Source organism: Triplophysa rosa, linkage group LG19 (assembly GCF_024868665.1).
Source record: "Triplophysa rosa linkage group LG19, Trosa_1v2, whole genome shotgun sequence".
Taxonomy (NCBI): domain Eukaryota; kingdom Metazoa; phylum Chordata; class Actinopteri; order Cypriniformes; family Nemacheilidae; genus Triplophysa; species Triplophysa rosa.
Genome location: NC_079908.1, coordinates 1,363,657 through 1,384,045, shown reverse-complemented (window position 1 = coordinate 1,384,045; position 20,389 = coordinate 1,363,657). Strand labels below are relative to the sequence as shown.

The following is a 20,389-nucleotide window of genomic DNA, read 5'->3' as shown; positions in this document are numbered from 1 at the left end:
TTAGGGCTGGGCAAAAAAATAGCATTTTTATTGGATATCGATTCTCAAAAGCCATTTTGTTTGTTATACTGTATCTCAAATGAAAATTTCCAATGTATTTCCAAGATAAAAGCATCTTATGTTCAGAACAATATGGTCATTTCAAAGCCAAATAAAAAAGCCCTAAAACAGACAATTAATCGTCATAATCGCCAAAGGCCAAAACAGACAATTAATCGCCATAATCGCAATGATTTATTAGACAATTAATCGTCAGCAAAATTTCATACTTTTAAAAATGTTCCTACTTTCTATGTTGTACAAAATGTACATTTTGTGTTTTTCAATGCATGTTTATTGTTTCAATCGATTCATGGATTCATTATTTTTCCAATTTGTCAATCAATTCCTAGTGTTAAGTATGATTTACTAGCATGGCTAGTGCGGACACTGTGCGTTTTGTTGCGTCACGCCACTCACGTCTGGTGAAAACATGCCCTGCATCCCATATCACATACTGTGACATACTGAATTTAAATAAGTACCTACCTATCGGCCGTTAAAACAGTACGTTCTATACAGTATGAGTGGGAGTAGTATGAATACATTTCGGACATACTGCATCCGCCATGTTTTATGCTCTTTGACCTGTGACGTATTAACCTGTACGTAATCGTTGATAAAAACATCATTTAGTCACGAGGAATGTATTTATTGGCACTTAAAAGCGCACATTCGCACCTCAAAGTTTTCCGCTATTTTTATTTGATTTCCTTTTGAAATTTGGCCGTTGCTCAGCTCCCGTGGCCCGTGGCATCATGGGATAGAGAAGTGTCCATCCGATCCACACTCACGAATCTCGGCGGAAGCAGTAGACCATCCGGGTATTTCTCGCCTACTGTTTGTTAGCATACTATTCGTGACTCATACTTATTTGCCTACTACAAAGTATGGAAGTAGGCGATTATGGCCGCAGCAATGGTGTTAGAGCGTAATGTTTATGGTGAACAGTAATGGGTCTGTTACATACACACGTACATAAGTTGATGTGAGGAGGACAGAGCTGTATTTGATGTAGTGCAATTCAGTAACACAATCACCGGCTCTTCCTCCAGAGAGCACAGAGCTTTTCTCAGCTGTCTTGAGAGGGTTGAAGTCATTATATTACACACCCACCTGAAGAAAGACACTCATCTTAATAGACCGCATCTTAACACAAGACAAAAGACTGTGTGTGTGTGTGAGAGAGAAAGTGTACCAGAGAATGTGTGTGTGTGTTTTGTCTATCTATATTTGTGAGCGCCCAGTTGTCATCAGTGATGCAGTGAACTATGTCGTGCACATGTTTGTGTGATGGTTAAGTTTAGGGGTGGGGTTAGAGGACAGAAGGTCATTAGCCTGATATAAAATCAATGGAAGTCTATGTAATATCCCGACTAGTGTAGTAAAAGGAACGTGTGTGTGAGAGCGAGGCGGTGTGCCCATGTATTTTGTGATGTTACACGTTGTGTGCTTGCAGTTGGATTTGTGGTACGTGATCCTCAACGGTGCTGTGGAGATAAGCCATGGAGACGGTCGGTCAGAGATCCTGTGTATGGGGAACAGTTTCGGCATCACGCCGTCTTTAGACAAACAGTTCATGAACGGTGTGGTGCGCACCAGAGGAGACGACTGCCAGGTGACGCCCGCCGCTCTTACACACTCACTGTCATATACAGCAGAGAGAGGTTTAGAACCATGTTCACTGCATTCAACACATCTGTCAGCATCCCTCATCGCTCTTCCTCATGTTGTTGTGGATCAGTTCGTGTGCATCGCTCAGGAGGATTACTGCCGTATCCTCAACCACGTGGAGAAGAACACACATAAAGTGGAGGAGGAGGGTGAGATCGTCATGGTGAAGGAGCACAGAGAGCTGGACCGCAGCGGCACCAGGAAGGGACACGTCGTCATCAAGGTGAGGAGGACTTTGTTTATTTGCTCCGTCACTGAACCACTTCCTCACTGGCTGATGTCACAAATGCCAGGATGGCTATTGGTTAACATTAACCAACAGACAGATGGTAACTGTGTGTTCACACAGAATATAACAGGTGTTGTTGTAATAAGTTACAGCGGTAGGATCAAATAATAAATGATAGCACCGGAGACCTTTCTCTGATGGAATGCATAATATAGTCTTTGAAAGAAATCATAATTTTGTATACTTCTTGACTTTGAAGCGTCTGTGTCATGGTGTTTGTGTTTGTCTGTGCGGTGTTTTCTGAAGCAATGTGATGTGTGACTTCACCTTTCACTTCAATGTTAAACTGTTTCAGAGGGCTCATGTTGGTTTCTGATCCCCTTCACCCTAACGCCTCTTTCTATCAGACATGTGATGTTTGATGTACTGTAGCAGAAGGTCACGTGCCGTTTCTTGTCATGGCCGTATTGGTGTCTGTTAAGGCGAGCATCACTGTTGCTCATCACCGCTAACCCGACAGTACCTGCAGCACTTCTGAAATAATGACATGAAACAACGATGTCTGACAGAGATAATAACAGATAATGTTTTCTGCTCCATTGGTTTCATTAGTGTTAACTGTAAGATGTGTGCGTGTGTGTGTGTCAGGGCACACCTGAGCGTCTCATCATGCATCTGGTGGAGGAGCCGTCAGTCGTAGACCCCACTTACATTGAGGACTTTCTGCTCACATACCGCACATTCCTCTCCAGCCCCATGGAAGTGGGCAAGAAACTTCTGGAATGGTTCAAAATGGACAGTCTCAGAGACACGGTCAGTGTGTGTGTGTGTGTGTGTGTGTGTGTATTCTTATGTTTTCCATTCTAATGGTTGAAATCTTCACTTCAGGTGACGAGGATCGTGTTGTTGTGGGTGAACAATCATTTCAATGATTTTGAAGGAGATCCCGTCATGACTCAGTTCCTGGAGGACTTTGAGAAGTTACTGGATTCCTCTGTGAGTTTCATCAGACTAAACAACACAAACCAAATTGTCAGAGCTTAGTTGTGTATTGCATGCAGAGTGGGATGTGATCGCCATTTCAAAAGTCATTTTTGCAGTATATATTCATGTCTTTAGGTTGCTTTGCATGTAAACCCTATGTCATCAGTTCTTATTACACGGCACGTTGGAATGCTTGATTCTGATTGGCCAGTCGGGACTTTTGCAGGTTCGTTATTCCCAGATAACAGCCTCTCAAAACTAATAACACACGGTAACCCAGATGCAGAGCATCATTTTGACAGGTTTTTTGACAAATTAAATATAAATATGTATTTTAATAACATACTGTATATGACATTATATTTGCAAAGGATTAAACCAAATTGCCTGTTCGTGACATCTGAACACGTTTCTTACCTTAAAACCGAAAGTAAGCGAAAGGAAGGTCTGCATTTGGTAAAAATGAGCGAATAAAACATTTCAAATTCCCATTTTGTGTCCAGTTTTTTTCTCATGTGGCAAGTAGCCGTGTAATAAGCGGGATGATGCACAAGCAGCCGGCTGTTATCGCGTAATAAGCCCCTTCGGTGTGATAACAAGCGGCTGCCTGTACATTATCCCTTACTTTACACACATAATCACAACATTGATCACACTGTGATGTGTTTCACCTTTAATGCGTTGTGTCAGAAAATGAAGGGTCACCTGCGTCTGCTGAACATCGCGTGCGCCGCTAAAGCCAAGTGTCGTCAGATCAGCCTGCAGAAGGCATCCAGAGAGTCTCCGCTGCTCTTCGCGGTTCAGGGCGGCAGTGAGAGAGGCTTCGGCATCTTCATCGAGGCCGTCGAGGTGGGGAGTAAAGCGGCAGAGGCGGGACTCAAGCGTGGAGATCAGGTACCCGTCACACTTCTTCACTCTAAACCACATATGTCATCTTCATATTTCAATACAAACTCATCTGCTCCTGTTACCCGTGACTCAGATCATGGAGATCAACGGACAGAACTTTGAGAACATCTCGTACTCCAAAGCCATGGACTTCCTGAAGACCAACACACACCTCTCTCTCACCGTCAAGACCAACATCTTTGGTATGTTATGACATTATGGTTCTTAACCTCAAGATGACTTCAAATATGACAATGATTTCAAACATTAAAAAGCAACTAAAAGTCAAGATAATTCTCAATGTTTGGTTATTAATCTAAATATATTATATTAAATGATATCACATATTACATTACGTTACGTTATATTAGGAGCATTAAAGTTTGATTTCAGTCCTTAATTTTACTATTACATTTTTTTTTATATGGCCTTCCTCAGTCCATATTAAAAATATCAAGGTAATATTTCACAGATGTTCTTTACATTGCGTAGGAAGATTTAATGTCAAAAACAATCAAATGAAACCAAAATATAATCATGAAAAATGACTTCAGCTGGGTTTTCATAGACTGAGTCACATTTTGTTGCGACAATGGGAGCCTATGAAGCCTATGCTGGTTCAACGATCCAACTGCACCGCTAAAGACATTACAATGATGTACGTCATGTTAATTTAATAAATTTCAAGAAATTAAACGTACTTGGATGCAAAACAAACAGCCGTGAAACACAGGCTGGCTCTTGTTCTGCAACTCTTTTTAGCGCCTCAGTGTGCTGATAATGGAACAGCACCTCCACTGTGGCGTAATGTCACAACTGCAGTTACAAATGACAGTCTGTTAAATGCAGGCAGCATTTCTTGTGAAGACTCGCAACATAGTTTTGGCGAGAGCCTGAGGCGGCACGACATTTGACGGAGGCGGCCGCCTCCAATTTCTCTATGCAGGAAAAACCCTGCATAATTAAAAATTATTTGATTTGAATGAATCATTGTGAATGCAAAATTTTAAAAACAGTGGGATTTGCATGCAAATCTGTTATTCGAGAGTAATTGGTTTTTGGTACTGTAGGTTTGCCTAAATAAATGCTGAGTTTTCCATATGGGATTTAAAAGCGAGTTGTTAGGATATGTGACCAGTTCGCTTTGTTGTTGTGAGATCAATGATTTGATAGTAACAATATGTCTCTTGTAGTTTTCAAAGAGCTTCAGAGTCGCTTGAAGAACGAGAAGAAGAATGGTCCTCTGCACATCCCGAAGATTCAGGAGAAGAAGAGCAATCGCTTCTCCATCGCCGAGCTGCCCGGAGACATGGAGTTTCCCACCGATAGCAAGAGTCACAAGAAGATGAAGGCTAACACGGTGTCTGGAGGACGCAACAAGATCCGCAAGATGCTAGAGAAGACCAGATTCAGCATTCTGCCTCCTAAACCCTTCAGGTGAGGACAATATTACATTTGACTACAACGTGGAGCTGACTCTCAACTAGGGATGTAACGATTCACTTAGCTCACGATGCGATGCGGTTCACGATTCTGATCTCACAATGCGATTTATTCACGATTTACTCACGATTTATTTTGAAAAAATGAGTTGAAACAAATTAGAAATGAACAACGTCCCTTGCATTATTTCTTAAATGCTTCACGTTTCTTTGTATGATAAAATAATGTTTTATTTCAAATAACAAAACTTTCTTTGTATGATAAAATAATGTTTTATTTCAAATAACAAAACTAAACTGCAATTTTATAACAAATTAATAATAGAAAAAGTCTCTTTAATATAAACAAACTAATACTGTCTGTGCTTTTCTTGGATTTTTTTGCATTTAAGAAATATCAGCATCCACGTTTAGGTTTGCAGTGAAAATAGCGGCCCCTGCTGTTCAAAAAATGTATTGCGATTCAGTTCAAGCCTCAACCGATTTGAATCGTCGCTCATTATAACCGATTTTCAACCGGCTCACGGTGAATCGTTACATCCCTACTCTCAACTTTAAAAAGAACAACCAAAATGCTAAACGCGTCTGCGAATCACTCTTACGAGTGCATGAGGAAACGAAGGCTGGTGTGGACAAATAAAAGTTCTTTAAGATTACAGTATCCAGGATGTTGCTTCATTTGTTATCACCTACTGTACTAAGGATTGATTTTTCCATAAACAATCGATATCACCGATAGCTCTGCATAGTGTGAGGGGAGGGCTGTGTGTGTGTGTGTGTGTGTAAGGCTTTTGTTTGCTTCTGTTGGTTCACGTCACTGTTCTTCTGTTTTTGCTGCTTCACTCGCACAGGGGACTGTTTGGGTAAGAGACACCCGCACATCTCTCTCTCTCACTCTACCTCTCTTTCTCGCCCAGCATCTCGAGCCAAAGGGATATTTCTCATGATCACAGTTTGATTGTGATGCGTTGTTTGTGGTTTCACCTGGTTTAATATCTTCTTGTCTTTCTGTATGTTCGTTTGCTGTGTAAGTGTTCTTTCACCTGATGACTTGTATGAAAGTCATTCATTCTCACTTCCTGTTCCTGTGTGACATCATGTGACCTGCACAAGCATGCTTTCTGAATATAGCTGTAAGCATCAGTTATGGCTCAAACCCATCCACAGAGAAGTCATTCAGTCTTGTGTGTGATGAAAACGCTGTCTGGAATATACGGCCAAATGAAATGTTCTGTATTGGAGAGATTTTGTGCAGGACAGTCTCCTTCTTCTCATGCATTCATACTAACCTAACATTCATGTCCATGATATTTATCATGTGTTTTTCATTGATGTGAGTTCATGTGTGATGTGTGGACGCTGGTCTGATCTGCTGCTTCTCTCTCAGGATGAAGAGATCAGACTCTGGCTCTCTGAGAGGAAGACAGCACTTTGGCTCACATTATCCTGTGTGTGTGCATGCACGAGCAGTGTTTCTCATTATAATTTGTTGTCGACATCAAAGGCTGCAAGTCCAATTCATCTCTACTGTATTTTGGCATAAACTCATCTGTCATGTGATGAAAGCTGGCCAAAGGAACCGTTTCCAACAGAAATAGCTGGTGCTTTCCCATTGTGTGCTCAATTATTCCAGTAGTAGTATCACACGTACAATAGTAGACCAGTTTGGGTCAACACTTAATACCAATACAATATACAATGAGCCCTGAAACAAAACCATTAAAAACGATAATATCTCTTATTTATGATGATGATAATGATGCAAAATTCAGTTTGGACCAACAAATCAAGTGTGAAAATAAAACAAATTGCACAGGTATGTGTACATGACAATAATGTACTAAAAACGTTTTTGAAGTTTTGTTTACAGAAAACGATCCTCATTCATGTAGATCAGTGAAAAAGACAAAAAAGCAGTGTTATGTGTGCCACATTACACACCTGTCAAGTATTGGTATCGTTTTCAAAAAATGGCGCTTTTTTAAAACCCAATTTTAAAATTTGCATTGGCAGTGATTCTGGTATGGCTCAGTCTCAGGATGACAGTATCGTGGGCACTAAACAGTGCCGTCACAGCGTGGCGATAATGCCCATCCCCGGCAGCCTGTCGTCCAGCAGCCCGGACCTGCTCCATCCGGCCGCCAGCGCTCTGGACTTCACCAACCCATCAGGTGAAACATCACAACACACACTTAAATGAGCGCTCGTTCACACATGGAGATCCAGCAGCAGATCAGATTTTCCCCTTCGTCTGTCATGTCTTTATTCTCTCTCTCTCTCTCTCTCTCTCTCTCTCTCTTCCTCTGCCTCATCCAGTGGCCAGTTTCTACTGTAAGTACAGCTTCATCATCTGCTCAGACTGTCTGTCTCGACTCTCTTTCTGTTTCATATCGTACCGTTACTCATTGTCATGTGGTTATTGCTTTGTTGCGTGATGTACGTTATGCATGCTTAAGAACTTTCACAATAACACTGTCTGTAAAGGGTTATCAATCATTTCTCAAATGACTTACAGTTTACCAGCTCTGCACTGGTTTGTATCAGTCTGACTTTGAAGGACACTTATTAAGTTATCTAGGAAATAAACTGTGTTGGGTGTAACTAGTTACTAAGCAGTCAGATACTGTAATTGAATTACTTTCCCCTTGAAAAAGTAAAGGCGTTACTCTTATTTTTCCTGTAATTTAATTACAGTTACTTCTGATGTAATTAAACTAAATACTGTGTGTATTATATGTGTGTGCAATAGTGGAATTGACATCAAAATTCAAAGTCTAACTTTAAAATCCGTGCTTTAATGTATAATTCTCACCTTTGTAATTAATAATATTACTTTCTGTAGTTTATTTATTTGAATGAATTAAAAGAGCCGTTTCATGTCTATGCTTGAATCACTTAACTAATCAAGGTTGATGTAGGATATAGAAAGTAATTAGTAATAAGTAATTAAATACTTTTTGGAGAGAGTAATTTGTGCAGTAATCTAATTACACTGTTGAATCTGTAATTAGTAACTAGTAATTAATTACTTTTTCAGAGTAACTTGCCCAACACTGGAAATAAAGCATTTTCTCATTAACGTACAAAGTTTACTCACATTATTATTATTATCTATGGGGTTGTTTGTACCATCAAATGAATTGAACGAGTTTCTGCTTCGTCGCAGTAGTTTTGTACACCGTCATTACGAATGAATCATCCGGAGGGATTTGCTAGACTCTTTTCCAGGAGAACGGGTTAAATTCAAGTTAAAAGCATTGTTAGATTTGGTTATTTTGTATATTTTACTTTGCTTTGTAGTTATCATGTAGTTATTCCTGATTCTATAGGGCTGTCCCAATGTCAGATATTTACGTCACGGTTATCATGGCCAAAATAACAACGATATCGCGATATTTATGCCATTTAGAAAAATAAAGCAATAATGCTGTTATTGAACATCTTTTATTTGTGTGTAGGGATGCAAAGAGAGACAAAATGTCAAATAGGTGCAAATTCGCCACTTACCATTCTGAAGTGTCCATCAGATGCTGACTTTGTTTTCAATATTACCATTTGTATAGTATTAACATGACATCAGTAATCATTGTTAATGTCAATACTGCTACCTGACTCCATCCTTTAGCCTCACGTTGTTCAAGAGATTGGATATTCTTTCTGTCACGTTTCATAAAAAACTCTTTAGTCTCAAAACCGTTGAGTTAAGAGCTTGACCCAGCATCTGATAGGACAGATTGAGTCCCGATGAGTCTTTAAACACAAGCTCTCAGAAGCGTGGTGGACGACGGAGTGTAATGGCACGAAGACACGTTAGTTCATATATCACTCCAGACTCACTATTAACCTTAATGAATGACTGCATCTGTGTGTATGTACATGACCTGCCCTTTCATTTTTCCTGAGTTTATAGACGTCATGTGCTGTCTTGTGTGTTTGACAAGGTCAGTAATGTTCAGCTCTTCTGCTATCAGACATTCCAGATCAGGTGATCCGCGTGTTCAAGGCCGACCAGCAGAGCTGCTACATTATCATCAGTAAAGACACCACAGCCAAAGACGTGGTGTCGCACGTCGTCCATGAGTTTGGTCTCATCGCCGCCTCAGATACATACTCGCTCTGCGAGGTCTCCGTGAGTCCCGAAGGAGTCATCAAGCAACGCCGACTGCCCGACCAGCTCTCCAAACTGGCTGACCGCATCCAGCTCAACGGCAGGTGAGAGACCCTTTGACACAAATTAGCCCAAGTAACATCATGATGGTGATCTGCCGACGAAGATGACGTTTCGTTCACAGGTACTACCTGAAGAACAACATGGAGACGGAGACGCTGTGCTCTGACGAAGATGCTCAGGAGCTGCTGAGGGAAAGTCAGATCGGCCTTCTTCAGCTCAGCACGGTGGAGGTCGCTGCACAGCTCTCCATGAGAGACTTCGGCCTCTTTCGTAACATCGAGTCCACCGAGTACGTGGACAACCTGTTCAAGCTGGACCCTGGCGGAGGCGGCAGCAGCCGTCTGAAGCAGTTCGAGGACATCATCAACCAGGAGACCTTCTGGGTGGCCACCGAGATCCTCGGTGAGCCCAACACGCTCAAACGCATGAAGACCATCAAACACTTTATCAAGATCGCCCTGCACTGCCGTGAGTGTAAGAACTTCAACTCCATGTTCGCCATCATCAGGTGAGTCTCTTACGTCCAACAGATATCTGAGATGGGATATGGGATGACGGCTCTCCTGTTTTTGCCAAGTGGTTGATGTCGTTAGGGCAACATCATGTTGACCCTGGGACAGCATTTAAATCAACCAATCAGATTTCAGAAATAAATTTAATCTTCCAATCAGGATTAGGTGCTTCTAGACCATTGTTTTTCACTTATCATTTCCCTCTGATTTTAGGGGTAAGTTATGGTTAGGGTTTGGTGTGGGCTTAGGTTTTATTTATAAAAATGTTTTCCTTAGATCAACAAAATATTTTGCCCTGAGGACATCAACCACTTGGCAAAATCAGGTCGAGCATGGGATGACGTAGGATATCTGAGATGTGACGGTGCGTTTGGTTTCAGTGGTCTTAACCTGGCCCCGGTCGCTCGGTTGAGGAGCACGTGGGAGAAACTGCCCAGTAAATACGAGAAACTCTTCCGGGATCTTCAAGACATCTTTGACCCATCACGCAACATGGCCAAGTACCGCAACATCCTGAGCAGTCAAAGCGTCCAGCCGCCCATCATTCCTCTGTTTCCTGTGGTGAAGAAAGATCTCACCTTCCTACACGAGGGTCAGGACCTCAACCTCTCTCACGCCTCTTTTAGTAATTACATGAGTTAGTGTCTTAGTCTGTCGGTTGACACGCTTTCCTCTCGCTCAGGGAACGACTCCAGTGTGGACGGCCTGGTGAATTTCGAGAAGCTACGGATGATCGCCAAAGAGATTCGACACGTTGTGCGCATGACATCGGCCAACATGGACCCGGCGCTCATGTTCAGACAGAGGTGAAGATGCTTAACTCCATTCTGCACGCACATGATGCATGTGTTTCTTTCTCAGGTTCAGTGTTTACTGATGGGTCCTCATTGTTAAACCAGGTTCATAGATGCGTTTGGTCACATGACCCACAAGATTCAATGTTATGAATGTGCGGCCGCAAACTCCAGTCTGTACACACAGCACACACACAGCTCTGTAGCGTAGGATGATGTCCTCCAGTTTTTGGTGCTGGTCTCTCTGAATGTGTCTCTCTCTTCTTCTGTTAACCTGCTTTCCGCCTCTCGTGGGCTTTGCTTACAGGAAGAAGAGATGGAAGAGTTTAGGGTAAGTCTGCTGCATGTGTCATGAACTTTCTGTGCATCTCTCATGACTGAACCCTGCCTGCTGCCCCATGAGTTTTTATAAAGCACTAAACGTCATGTAACACTTCATGAACATCAGGTGAACATGTGTCGCATGACTGCTGAGCGTCTGACATATATAACACATAACATTGCTTCCCACACTCACTATGGAGAATGTTCTGATCTCACAGCTGATTGGTCGGTTGTCAGTGAACATCTGAGGTGGCTTTCAGTGTAGACGGAGTGCTCATATATGACATGTGTTTAACAGTCAACTAACAGGCGTAACAGTCGTGCGTTCCAGCAGGTTTTCCTCATTCGCTTCTTCTCTCTCTCTTTTTCAGATCTCTGAGTCAGGGCAGCACCAACTCAAACCTGCTGGACGTCCAGAGCAACCACAAGAAGCGCGTGAGACGCAGCTCGCTACTGAACGCTAAGAAGCTGTACGAGGACGCTCAGATGGCCAGGAAGGTGAAGCAGTACCTGGCACACCTGGAGGTGGAGACGGACGAGGAGAAGTTTCAGATCATGTCTCTGCAGTGCGAACCGGCCTACAGCACATGTGCGTTTTCTCACTTCACAAACTCTAGCGTGTTGATGCTAAACTTGTGGTTATGTACTGCCATCTGGTGGACAGTTTTATCACTGACAAAATGGCTGGACAGGCATTGCTTTTGACCATTGTTTTCAGCCTTTCTAAAGTCTAAATAAAGGTTATGGTAAGAATAGTAAAAGGCGAATTACTGAAAGGGCTGGGATTGACTTTTAGGGTTCAGTTAGCATCGTTTGATTTGACGTAACATTGATTTTGCCTGTGATGTGTCACTACAGTTTCCAGTGTTCACGTTGTGCATGTTTCTCCTGCAGTATCTAAGAACCTGAGCGAGCGGCGGTCCGCTAAATCCGACATGTCTCCCGTGTCCACGCGGTCCGGTCTGTCCTCGGCCAAGTCTCAGAACCGCGTCTCTCAGGTCCTGCAGGTTCCTCCCGTGAGTCTGTATCCTCTCCGCAAGAAGAGCATCGCTAAAGACCTGGCCGCCGCATTCAGTACGTCACAATCACGTAATTTCCTGTTTCATATTCTCTTTCATCACTATTACAGGTGTTATAATAAACCTAGGGCTGTGTCACATTTAATCGCATCCAGAATAAAAGTTTGTGTTTGCGTAATATCTGTGCACTGTGCATATTTATTTTATATTTATAAACACATACACGTACATGTATGTGGGTCAAAGACGTTAAGATGTCCGTATCAAAATACATTTACAAAAGGGATTTTATGTCCATAGAAAGCACATTAAGTGTATGTAAAATGTCTACTTCATGGTTTCAACCATAGTTTTTTGAGAATAAAATGTCCAAATTTGGTTGAAAAAATGTCACATTGTCATTCAGTGTAACACAGTATTTATGTACAAATTCAAACAACATGCTTATTCTGACTTGTACATATGAAAATATCTAAAAGAATAAGGGAGTATATTACATTTTATTGTGTTTGAAATGAGTAAAAATCCTTATTAAAAATGGGCAAAACCTAGGATAGTAGCAAATTAAAAAAAAGTAAAATTACAACTAATTAATAGATTTTTGTTGTAAATATGCATGACAAGATTGTTACACTGAATGACATTTTAGTGGGCGTCTTCTGTAAATCAGGGAAAAATGTATGATATTTATAATTATTCTTTGCTCAGAAAAACAAAAACAAAAATGCAATTAAATTAAACAGAAAACTTTTTCATTTTTTTTGTTGAACAACAATTTAAAGCAGTATTACACTTATTGTTTGTATGCTTAAACCCTTTTTCGTCTTTGACCCTATATTTAGGAAATATCTGCATGTGTATATTAATATATATATATATATATATAAAATAAACATTTTTTCCTTAAATAAATACATGTACAGTATGTGTATGTGTTTAAAAATACAAAATGAATATGCACATTGCACCGACATATATTATTATAAACACACACATTAATTCTGGATGCCATTAATTTTGTTCCGCGCCATTTAGGGCGCGGAACAGCCCTAAAAACATCATTAAAACCAATAGAAAAGAAGTTTCTCACAGTATGACATTCGTCATAGTATCATATATAAATAGACACAAATCTCAGATGTGCTCATTTACTGTATGACAGTAACAGAAGTGTCATGATCGGAACCTCTGATGTTGTTATTAAATAGATTTCTGTTGTCTTCAGGTCCAAACTCACCTCATACTCAGAAGAAAGCAGCTCCTTCCACTGATGACACGTGCGTGAAGAGACCTGAGGACCCATCCATTGGCTCGTCCCTGCACTCCAGTCCCACTGTTTCCCCACAGGGGTCTCCTCGCAAAGGTGCGATCCCACAAACCACCCGACCGTATCTGTATTTTCACTGACTCACAGTATCGGAATACATTGAACATTACACACATTCATTCATTTGACAGACTAGTCTGACTACCCCTGCATCCTTAAAGTTGTCTCTAGTTGGTTGAGCTATCACTAAAATCTTCCTATAATTCTCTCACAGTGGGCGGAGCTCTGAAACAGAACAGCGGTCAGCTGCACCTGTCGGGTTCGTCGTCATCTCTCACGAGCGAGGCTAGCACCAGAGCGGCGGGCAGCATGCCGGCCGGACGCACCTACGGCATAGGTGGGGCTTTCCTTCAGAAACGCATCCTGAGGATGACCTGTCAGATGAGCAGACAGGAGGAGAGTAGACAGAGACGTGAAGAGCCCCCCCGCAAGCGCTTCAGATCCCCCTTCAGCCTCTTCAGATCCAGAGACAGCACCGTACAGATAGACAGTTCAGTGAGACAGGACGGTGCGCAGTCCACCGCGCCGCTGCAGAAAGACAGAGAGAAGAGATGAAAAACTGTGTGACGATGAAATACACAGACAGCTGTCAGAAAGAACTGAAGAATAGTTTGAATCTCCAGTGATGTTCTCATGAACGTTTCGTGTGTTTAGAGTAACAACAGTTCAGTGTTTTATAGAGGAAGTTCGGAACAGTTTAAGGGTCAGACAGTGAAAAGGTTTTCATTGTTGCTTTGGTGATCATCTGACCGGATGTTATGTGTATGCGTTATGATGTCATGTGAAGCTTGTGTATAGATGTTCTAATAAAAGGCAGATCATCAGATCTATCAGCGTTCGCGTCAGTGATGCCCTGTGAAGAGACTCCGTGACGCTGACACATCTCTCTGTCTGATCTCTGATAGGTTACGCTCTCATGCCTGCCGGCAGGTCGGATCTGTCAGACTCCAGTGAGATCTCTTCTCGCTCCAGTATCGTCAGTAACTGCTCCGTAGACTCCATGCTCACCGCAGCTTCAGTTTCCTGCCCGCCGGAGAGCAGCAACAACACAGACTGCTGTCAGCCCGGCACCAGGTGACACATCATCACACCTCTTCTGTGTCATTAATCTCCTCACCCCTTTTTTTCACGAAGGCAAACGTTTTAATAGACAGCAGTTAAAGCGTCTTTCACAGGAATATTAATAAGCTTCAGTATCTTTTAGATCGACATGCTGCAGTTTATTTGTCCGGTAGTAAAGCGATGCGGTTAGCAGACGTCAGGGTTTATAGTCTTGAGATGTGCCGATGTGGTTTATTGGTTTTCACACACAGTGCCAGACGTTATAAATTGACTCTCAACCCGTCCGCCCGCTTCAACAATGTACTCACGTATCTTTCAGTTCGTCTCTGGCCCGATATCCCGTGATGAGAGGCTCGACGTTCACCTCCTCCACCAGCACCGAAGAGCTGCCGGCCGCTGAGCACGTCTCTGAACTGGCGGACAGCGGGCGCGGGAGCTGGACGTCCTGCTCCAGTAACTCTCACGACAACCTCCAGACCCTTCCGGGTCAGCGCTCTCTGGACCTGCTCAACCTTCGCCACACGCCCATGTGCGGGCCGATCGCCGAGGTGCCGGGGCTAGCGGAGAACAGCTGCTCTGAGCTCGGTCACTCCAGACAGTCCTGGACGTCCTCCAGCTCTCTGTCTGACACCTACGAGGGTGCTTACGGCACCATCAAACGCAGAGCCGGAGATCAGACGGCTTCTGACGGCCAAAGCAACGACCCCGCGTACAAAATGATCACGTCCAGCACAGAGAAAGGACTCATAGGTGAGGCTCCGCCCCATGTGCCATTGGGTGGGTTTTGTGGAAAATGATACGAGCAGATTTCACTACTTTCAGGGATTAGTTGAGAAACGTGCCAGTGGAGCCCAAACTCTCTTTGTGAAATGGATCTTGTTAAACTGTATTCAGACAAACCAGAAAATAAGCCACATTTCCAAAAAAGACAAAGAATATTTTCAGGTTGAACACCACCTCCAGTTTAAAGCTCTCTTTTGTATTCTGTCTGTGGAAAGTCACATCTTGTCATCATACAGTATTCCAAACGAACAGAAAAACTACAGAAGCTGTACCAGGGCTAGTGTAAATCTGCTTTGGTCATGACTCTTGCATGCTGCTTTATTTTTTTTAGTCAATGTCTTCTTCATTTTCGTGAGCCGTTTGTTAAATTGTCTTGTGTTTTTGTTTGTTTGTGTTTGTTTTCTTTCTTTTGTGCTCCTTTTCATCTCGGTCATGTCCCCTCAACCCGATCCTGCCAGTGTACTGTGTAACGTCGCCCTGCAAAGACGACAGGTTCAAAGCACCGCCCCCCACTCCGCCGGGTTATCAGGGGCTGGCTCTGGCCGACACCCATGCACAAGAGGGAGGAGTTTTACGGCCGGCCCACGTAAAGCCGCCCGACTATAACGTGGCCTTGCAGAGGTGCAAGCTGCGAAACAGCCTGGCTGAGCCGACGCTGTCCAGACCGCCCAGTGTTCTTCTCCTTCCTCACGCTGATAGCGAGGAGGGTACGTGACTGGATCTCATGAGGAACCTCGCATTTCACCCCGAAATCAATCACGCGCGTTTTGCCTCAAGAAAATGAAGATCATAACGATGCAAAACTGTTACGAAATAGCTTTCATTTTCTTTAGTCAAAATGTTATTTTTTCATCAGACTTAACATCTTTTTCCTGACAGGGTTGGGAATCCAGATGAAATCTCGTTGTTGAGTCTGTGCTTATGCTTTGCTCGCGTCTCTTGCTTTAAGTGTTTGATGGATTATATACTTTAGTTTTTGGTTAACTATAGATTTTTATAGAAGTACTGAAAGTCTGTTTGTGGAAGAGCGTCAGTAATTACTGCAAGTTTCATTTAAAATGACTTCAGTGAGTCAGGAGTAAATCTGAGTCAGGGCTAATTTGATTCAGTGAGTCACAGCTGGTCTGACTGATTCAGTGAATCAGGGCAGATCTGATTCATTGAGTCAACGCTAATCTGACAGTTTCTGTGAATCCAGGCGTCACTGACTGATTCAGTGAGTCAGAGCAGATCTGATTCAGTGAGTCAGTAGCTGCTCTAAATGATTCAGTGAGTGGTTAGACTGATTCATATCATATAATTTTTAACAAAACAAAATCACAGTCATTAGAAAAAGAATTGGTACATAAAAGATAATCAGAACAGAAACACTTAATAGTTTTAATAATAAATGTAATAATTTTATTTTTGTTTAATTTGTTACCGGATGCAAATTGACAACTAAAACTGAGCAAAAAAGCTAAAACAAAATTGATGAAAAAAGAAATGAATATGTTTGCAATGATATGTTTTTAGTCAAAGTTGACACATTATATTGATGGATGTTGTTGTGGATCTCTTTCAGATGAGCAGGTGTCTGCAGTGTGACTTCAGTCAGGCGTCTGATCTTCATCTCAGCATCACAGACTGCGCTGAACAACAGCCATCCATGTTTTACTTGAGCAGAAACTCGTCAGATTTACACCGCTATCACAGAAGTTCTGTGCATCTTCATCGGTGCCTCATTTCACGCAAAGCTTTCAAACACTCCAATACAAGAGAGATTACCGGTCTATGGTGAATGATAAAAACTGACAGCGTGACCCTGGAGGAAGTAGCCACAGATTGAAAGTCAACTTTGACCCTATTTGATTTCTTATTTCTAAACTTTCCAGTTGATGAACATTCCTGGTCTTACTGCGCACAATTTATCAGTGCATGTTATTCCAAAGAAAAACGTTTACTTGTGGTGTGATGTCAGCAAGCCCTCATATATTTCAGCCGTCTGTGTCATGTTGAGACCAATCCAGTTTCAGACAGGTGTCAAAGGAAGATTCACACGATGTTTATATCTGCTCCATCATTCAGAGGTGAATGTTAATGGTACTTTATTAATGATCTTCATTTTTCATGTAGGAAAGCAGGTTTTAGTGCTTTTTCAAGTTGATGAACAAAGCTTGTCCGCTGTGAAATATCACATGCACATGAACACTGTCGGGTGGTAACGCATGCTCGCAGCATTGGACGTGTTTACACAGAGTCTTACAATTTGTTTACAGTGTTTGTTAGAGCTAGTGGTCGTCTGTTTCACAACTGAATGTGCGATCGTAGACGTGAGCAGTTTTTTATGCAATAAGATTAAGCGCCGGCCTCCATCTGATCTGTACATTGTTAGCGATTGGATTTGCTACTCGTGTTGTTGTATATAGTGACCAAGATCAATACTGCTTGTCAGGGGATAATATATTTATATGCCAGATGTGCATTTTCATTCCTAGTTACTTCATGCTCTTTGGAAATTACATTTTGTATAGAATGCAAAAGTTTAATAGTTGTTGCTCTGTATACAAATACATACATTTGTACACAAACAAAGTCGTAGCTGTATAGAGTTAAACCGAGACAAATCTGTATTATATTAAGGGATATAACTGGAGTATTACATTTGTATGATTTATTCTGCCTGTCTGGACGCAACTATTATTATTATTATTATTGTGTTGTTTTGCCATATAACAACATTGATTGTTGATATTATTGCTATAAGCTTAAAGGTCTTTTTAATGAGATTTTTGTTGTAAATGAATGTTACTGTACAGCTGACTACAGAGAGCTCTATAAAGACTGTATTTTGAATATTTTGTTAATAAATTTGGAGTTGCGATGCTCCTGTTAATGGATACAATTTACGGTCGTCCTTTAACCTCAATCATGGCTTGCTTTTAGTCTCTACATGTGCTCGTTTGATTTCAAGTGATGGAAAAGTTCAATCAAAGGAATATTTAAAACACATTAAGCTTTGTGTAAATAATAGGGGTGTAACGTTAAATAAACAATATATTTCATATTTTTATATATATTAGTGTTTATATATTATATAGCATATTTTAAAACTTTTTTTAAATGTATGTTTATTTGCCATCAGTTAGGTTTTATGCCATTAAAACAGCGACATCTGCTGACGGACACCGTGCTGTGTTGTCACGGGAACATGCCAGCTGAAGATAATGAGGAAATGACGTCGCTCCCTTTGCCATGTGCACTCCAAACGTCTACTGTACATAATGGCACGCAAATGCCCTGTTCACTCCAAAGTGTAAACTCCAAGGGTTCTACCCTTCGAAGGGAGTAGGGCATAGGAATGATGACTATACTGTATTTGGAATGTTACGCGTGACAGTTCGGTACGAATACACGTACCGTTACTCCCCTAGTAAATAACAAAAATATACACAAGGGTCGTTTTGCTGGTATCCTTAGTTTGTTTATAGCTGCAACTTTTGCCTCTCCGTCACAATCTCTATCATACACTTTTAATCCGTCCAAGATGACGGATGCAAATTATCCAAACTCAAAATTTTATACCATTTTTTCTAAATTTACTTTTTATTTATTCTTCAGATGAAATAAAATATATTTCTGATACCTGTCCATCTCATTTTATTTAAAACTACGCTGCACTCTAACACATCTAAGTGTATACTGTACACTTCTCAGTCATTTGATACATCTCAAATGTGTGCTGTACAGCATTTTACCACCTTAGAAACATCTCTAAACTGCGGCCAATGCTTTCTGCGTCAGATGTGGAGAAACTTATTCATGAATTTATGACCTCACGGATAGATCATTGTAATTCATTGTTGAGTGGATCTCCTGAAGTGCTTCTGAATAAACTCCAACTATTTCAAAATGCAGCAATCGTAGTTCTAACTAGAACACAGAAATTTGACTATATAAGCCCAATACTATTATCACTGCCCTGGCTGCCTATTAAAATCCTGCTAATAACTTCAGTCTTCGATCCTTCGATATTAAATGTGGTCGATCCTTTTCGTACTTGGCTCCTATGCTCGGGATTCAGTCACTCTCAATCAGTTTAAAACTAAACTAAAGACTAATCTCTTTAATCAAGCATTCACAGTCTAAACAAGTATAGGCTGCAATATAGTTAGCTTGTCAGAACCGGACACACAGACCTCCATCATGCTGTATTACTTTTCTCTACGCTAATATCAGTTTGATTTGTTTTTCATGTCTCGGGTCCCGGAGAACACCAGAGTCAGTCTGTCAGTCTTGGCCTCTGGTGCTCGTCCCAGTTTAGCCAGATGCTCAGGCTTCTGCCACCTGATGATGACTACAGCCAAGATCTATAGTCAACCAGAACCAGAATAATATGGGACAGACCTGAAAATCTTTTTTATTCCCACAAGTTATCTTTCCACTTAATTCCGTAGAACCTCACAGCTTACAGTATTCATTCTCTGTGTATTTGCAGCAGTGTTACATTAATATGCTAGAGGAGAACTGGCCCTCCTGGTTGAGTCTGGTCTCTCCTCCTGGCTGAGGTTTATTCTACAATACATTTATAGTGGAGTTTTGGTTACTTGCCACTGTCGTCACTGGCTTACTCACTTGGAAGACTGCTGAAATGGCTTCTTGGGGTTTATACTCTATAAACATAAACATCTTACATATAATCTGTGCATTTAACATATATATTCTTTTTTCATGTTATGGTATTATTGCAAATTGTTCTGGTATATTGTAATTTTAAGATTCCAGTACTGATAATAGTTCACTCTTAAGACCACTGTTATGATTTTACACCAAAGTTTTCAAAAGTTGTAAGCAAAATAGCATTTTTTTTTTAATATCTCCGGACCAGTAAGTGGTGCTGTGCCGAAACATTGTATGTTAACTCGGGTCATGAGTCCGAATACATGTACCAAGTTTCGTGTCGATACACAAAAGTTTGGCGAAGATACAGCATCAAATCCATTTTGGCGTGCTCTTTGTCACATTCGTAGAGGCGCTATACGAGAACGGATTGGATTATCGAAAATATTCTAATAACTTTTGTCTGCAGTGTCTCTAGATGCTGCATACCAAATTTTGCGGAAATTGGGCAAACCGTCTAGGATGAGTTCGAAAAAGTAGGT

The 20,389-nt window shown here is 41.5% G+C and overlaps 1 protein-coding gene across 9 annotated transcripts in view; it reads left to right on the top strand.

Annotated features, from left to right (window-relative positions):
• The window catches only part of LOC130569795 (rap guanine nucleotide exchange factor 6-like), a 71,912-nt gene extending 53,786 nt beyond the window's left edge, over positions 1-18,126 (top strand). For 5 of the 9 annotated variants that reach the window (XM_057359660.1, XM_057359662.1, XM_057359657.1 and 2 more), the window contains 22 exons: positions 1,499-1,657; positions 1,784-1,936; positions 2,591-2,755; positions 2,831-2,938; positions 3,617-3,820; positions 3,909-4,017; positions 5,008-5,251; positions 7,270-7,427; positions 7,573-7,587; positions 9,228-9,468; positions 9,549-9,935; positions 10,320-10,531; positions 10,622-10,745; positions 11,041-11,064; positions 11,429-11,646; positions 11,952-12,146; positions 13,302-13,439; positions 13,618-13,740; positions 14,309-14,477; positions 14,785-15,215; positions 15,707-15,955; positions 16,813-18,126. In XM_057359660.1, the coding sequence (XP_057215643.1) occupies positions 1,499-1,657; positions 1,784-1,936; positions 2,591-2,755; positions 2,831-2,938; positions 3,617-3,820; positions 3,909-4,017; positions 5,008-5,251; positions 7,270-7,427; positions 7,573-7,587; positions 9,228-9,468; positions 9,549-9,935; positions 10,320-10,531; positions 10,622-10,745; positions 11,041-11,064; positions 11,429-11,646; positions 11,952-12,146; positions 13,302-13,439; positions 13,618-13,740; positions 14,309-14,477; positions 14,785-15,215; positions 15,707-15,955; positions 16,813-16,835 (3,849 nt within the window). In that variant the 3' untranslated portion in view covers positions 16,836-18,126. The remainder of the gene's footprint in view (positions 1-1,498; positions 1,658-1,783; positions 1,937-2,590; positions 2,756-2,830; positions 2,939-3,616; positions 3,821-3,908; positions 4,018-5,007; positions 5,252-7,269; positions 7,428-7,572; positions 7,588-9,227; positions 9,469-9,548; positions 9,936-10,319; positions 10,532-10,621; positions 10,746-11,040; positions 11,065-11,428; positions 11,647-11,951; positions 12,147-13,301; positions 13,440-13,617; positions 13,741-14,308; positions 14,478-14,784; positions 15,216-15,706; positions 15,956-16,812) is intronic. The other 4 variants (XM_057359659.1, XM_057359663.1, XM_057359658.1 and 1 more) reach the window with 4 other exon arrangements.
• The last annotated feature ends 2,263 nt before the right edge of the window (positions 18,127-20,389 follow it).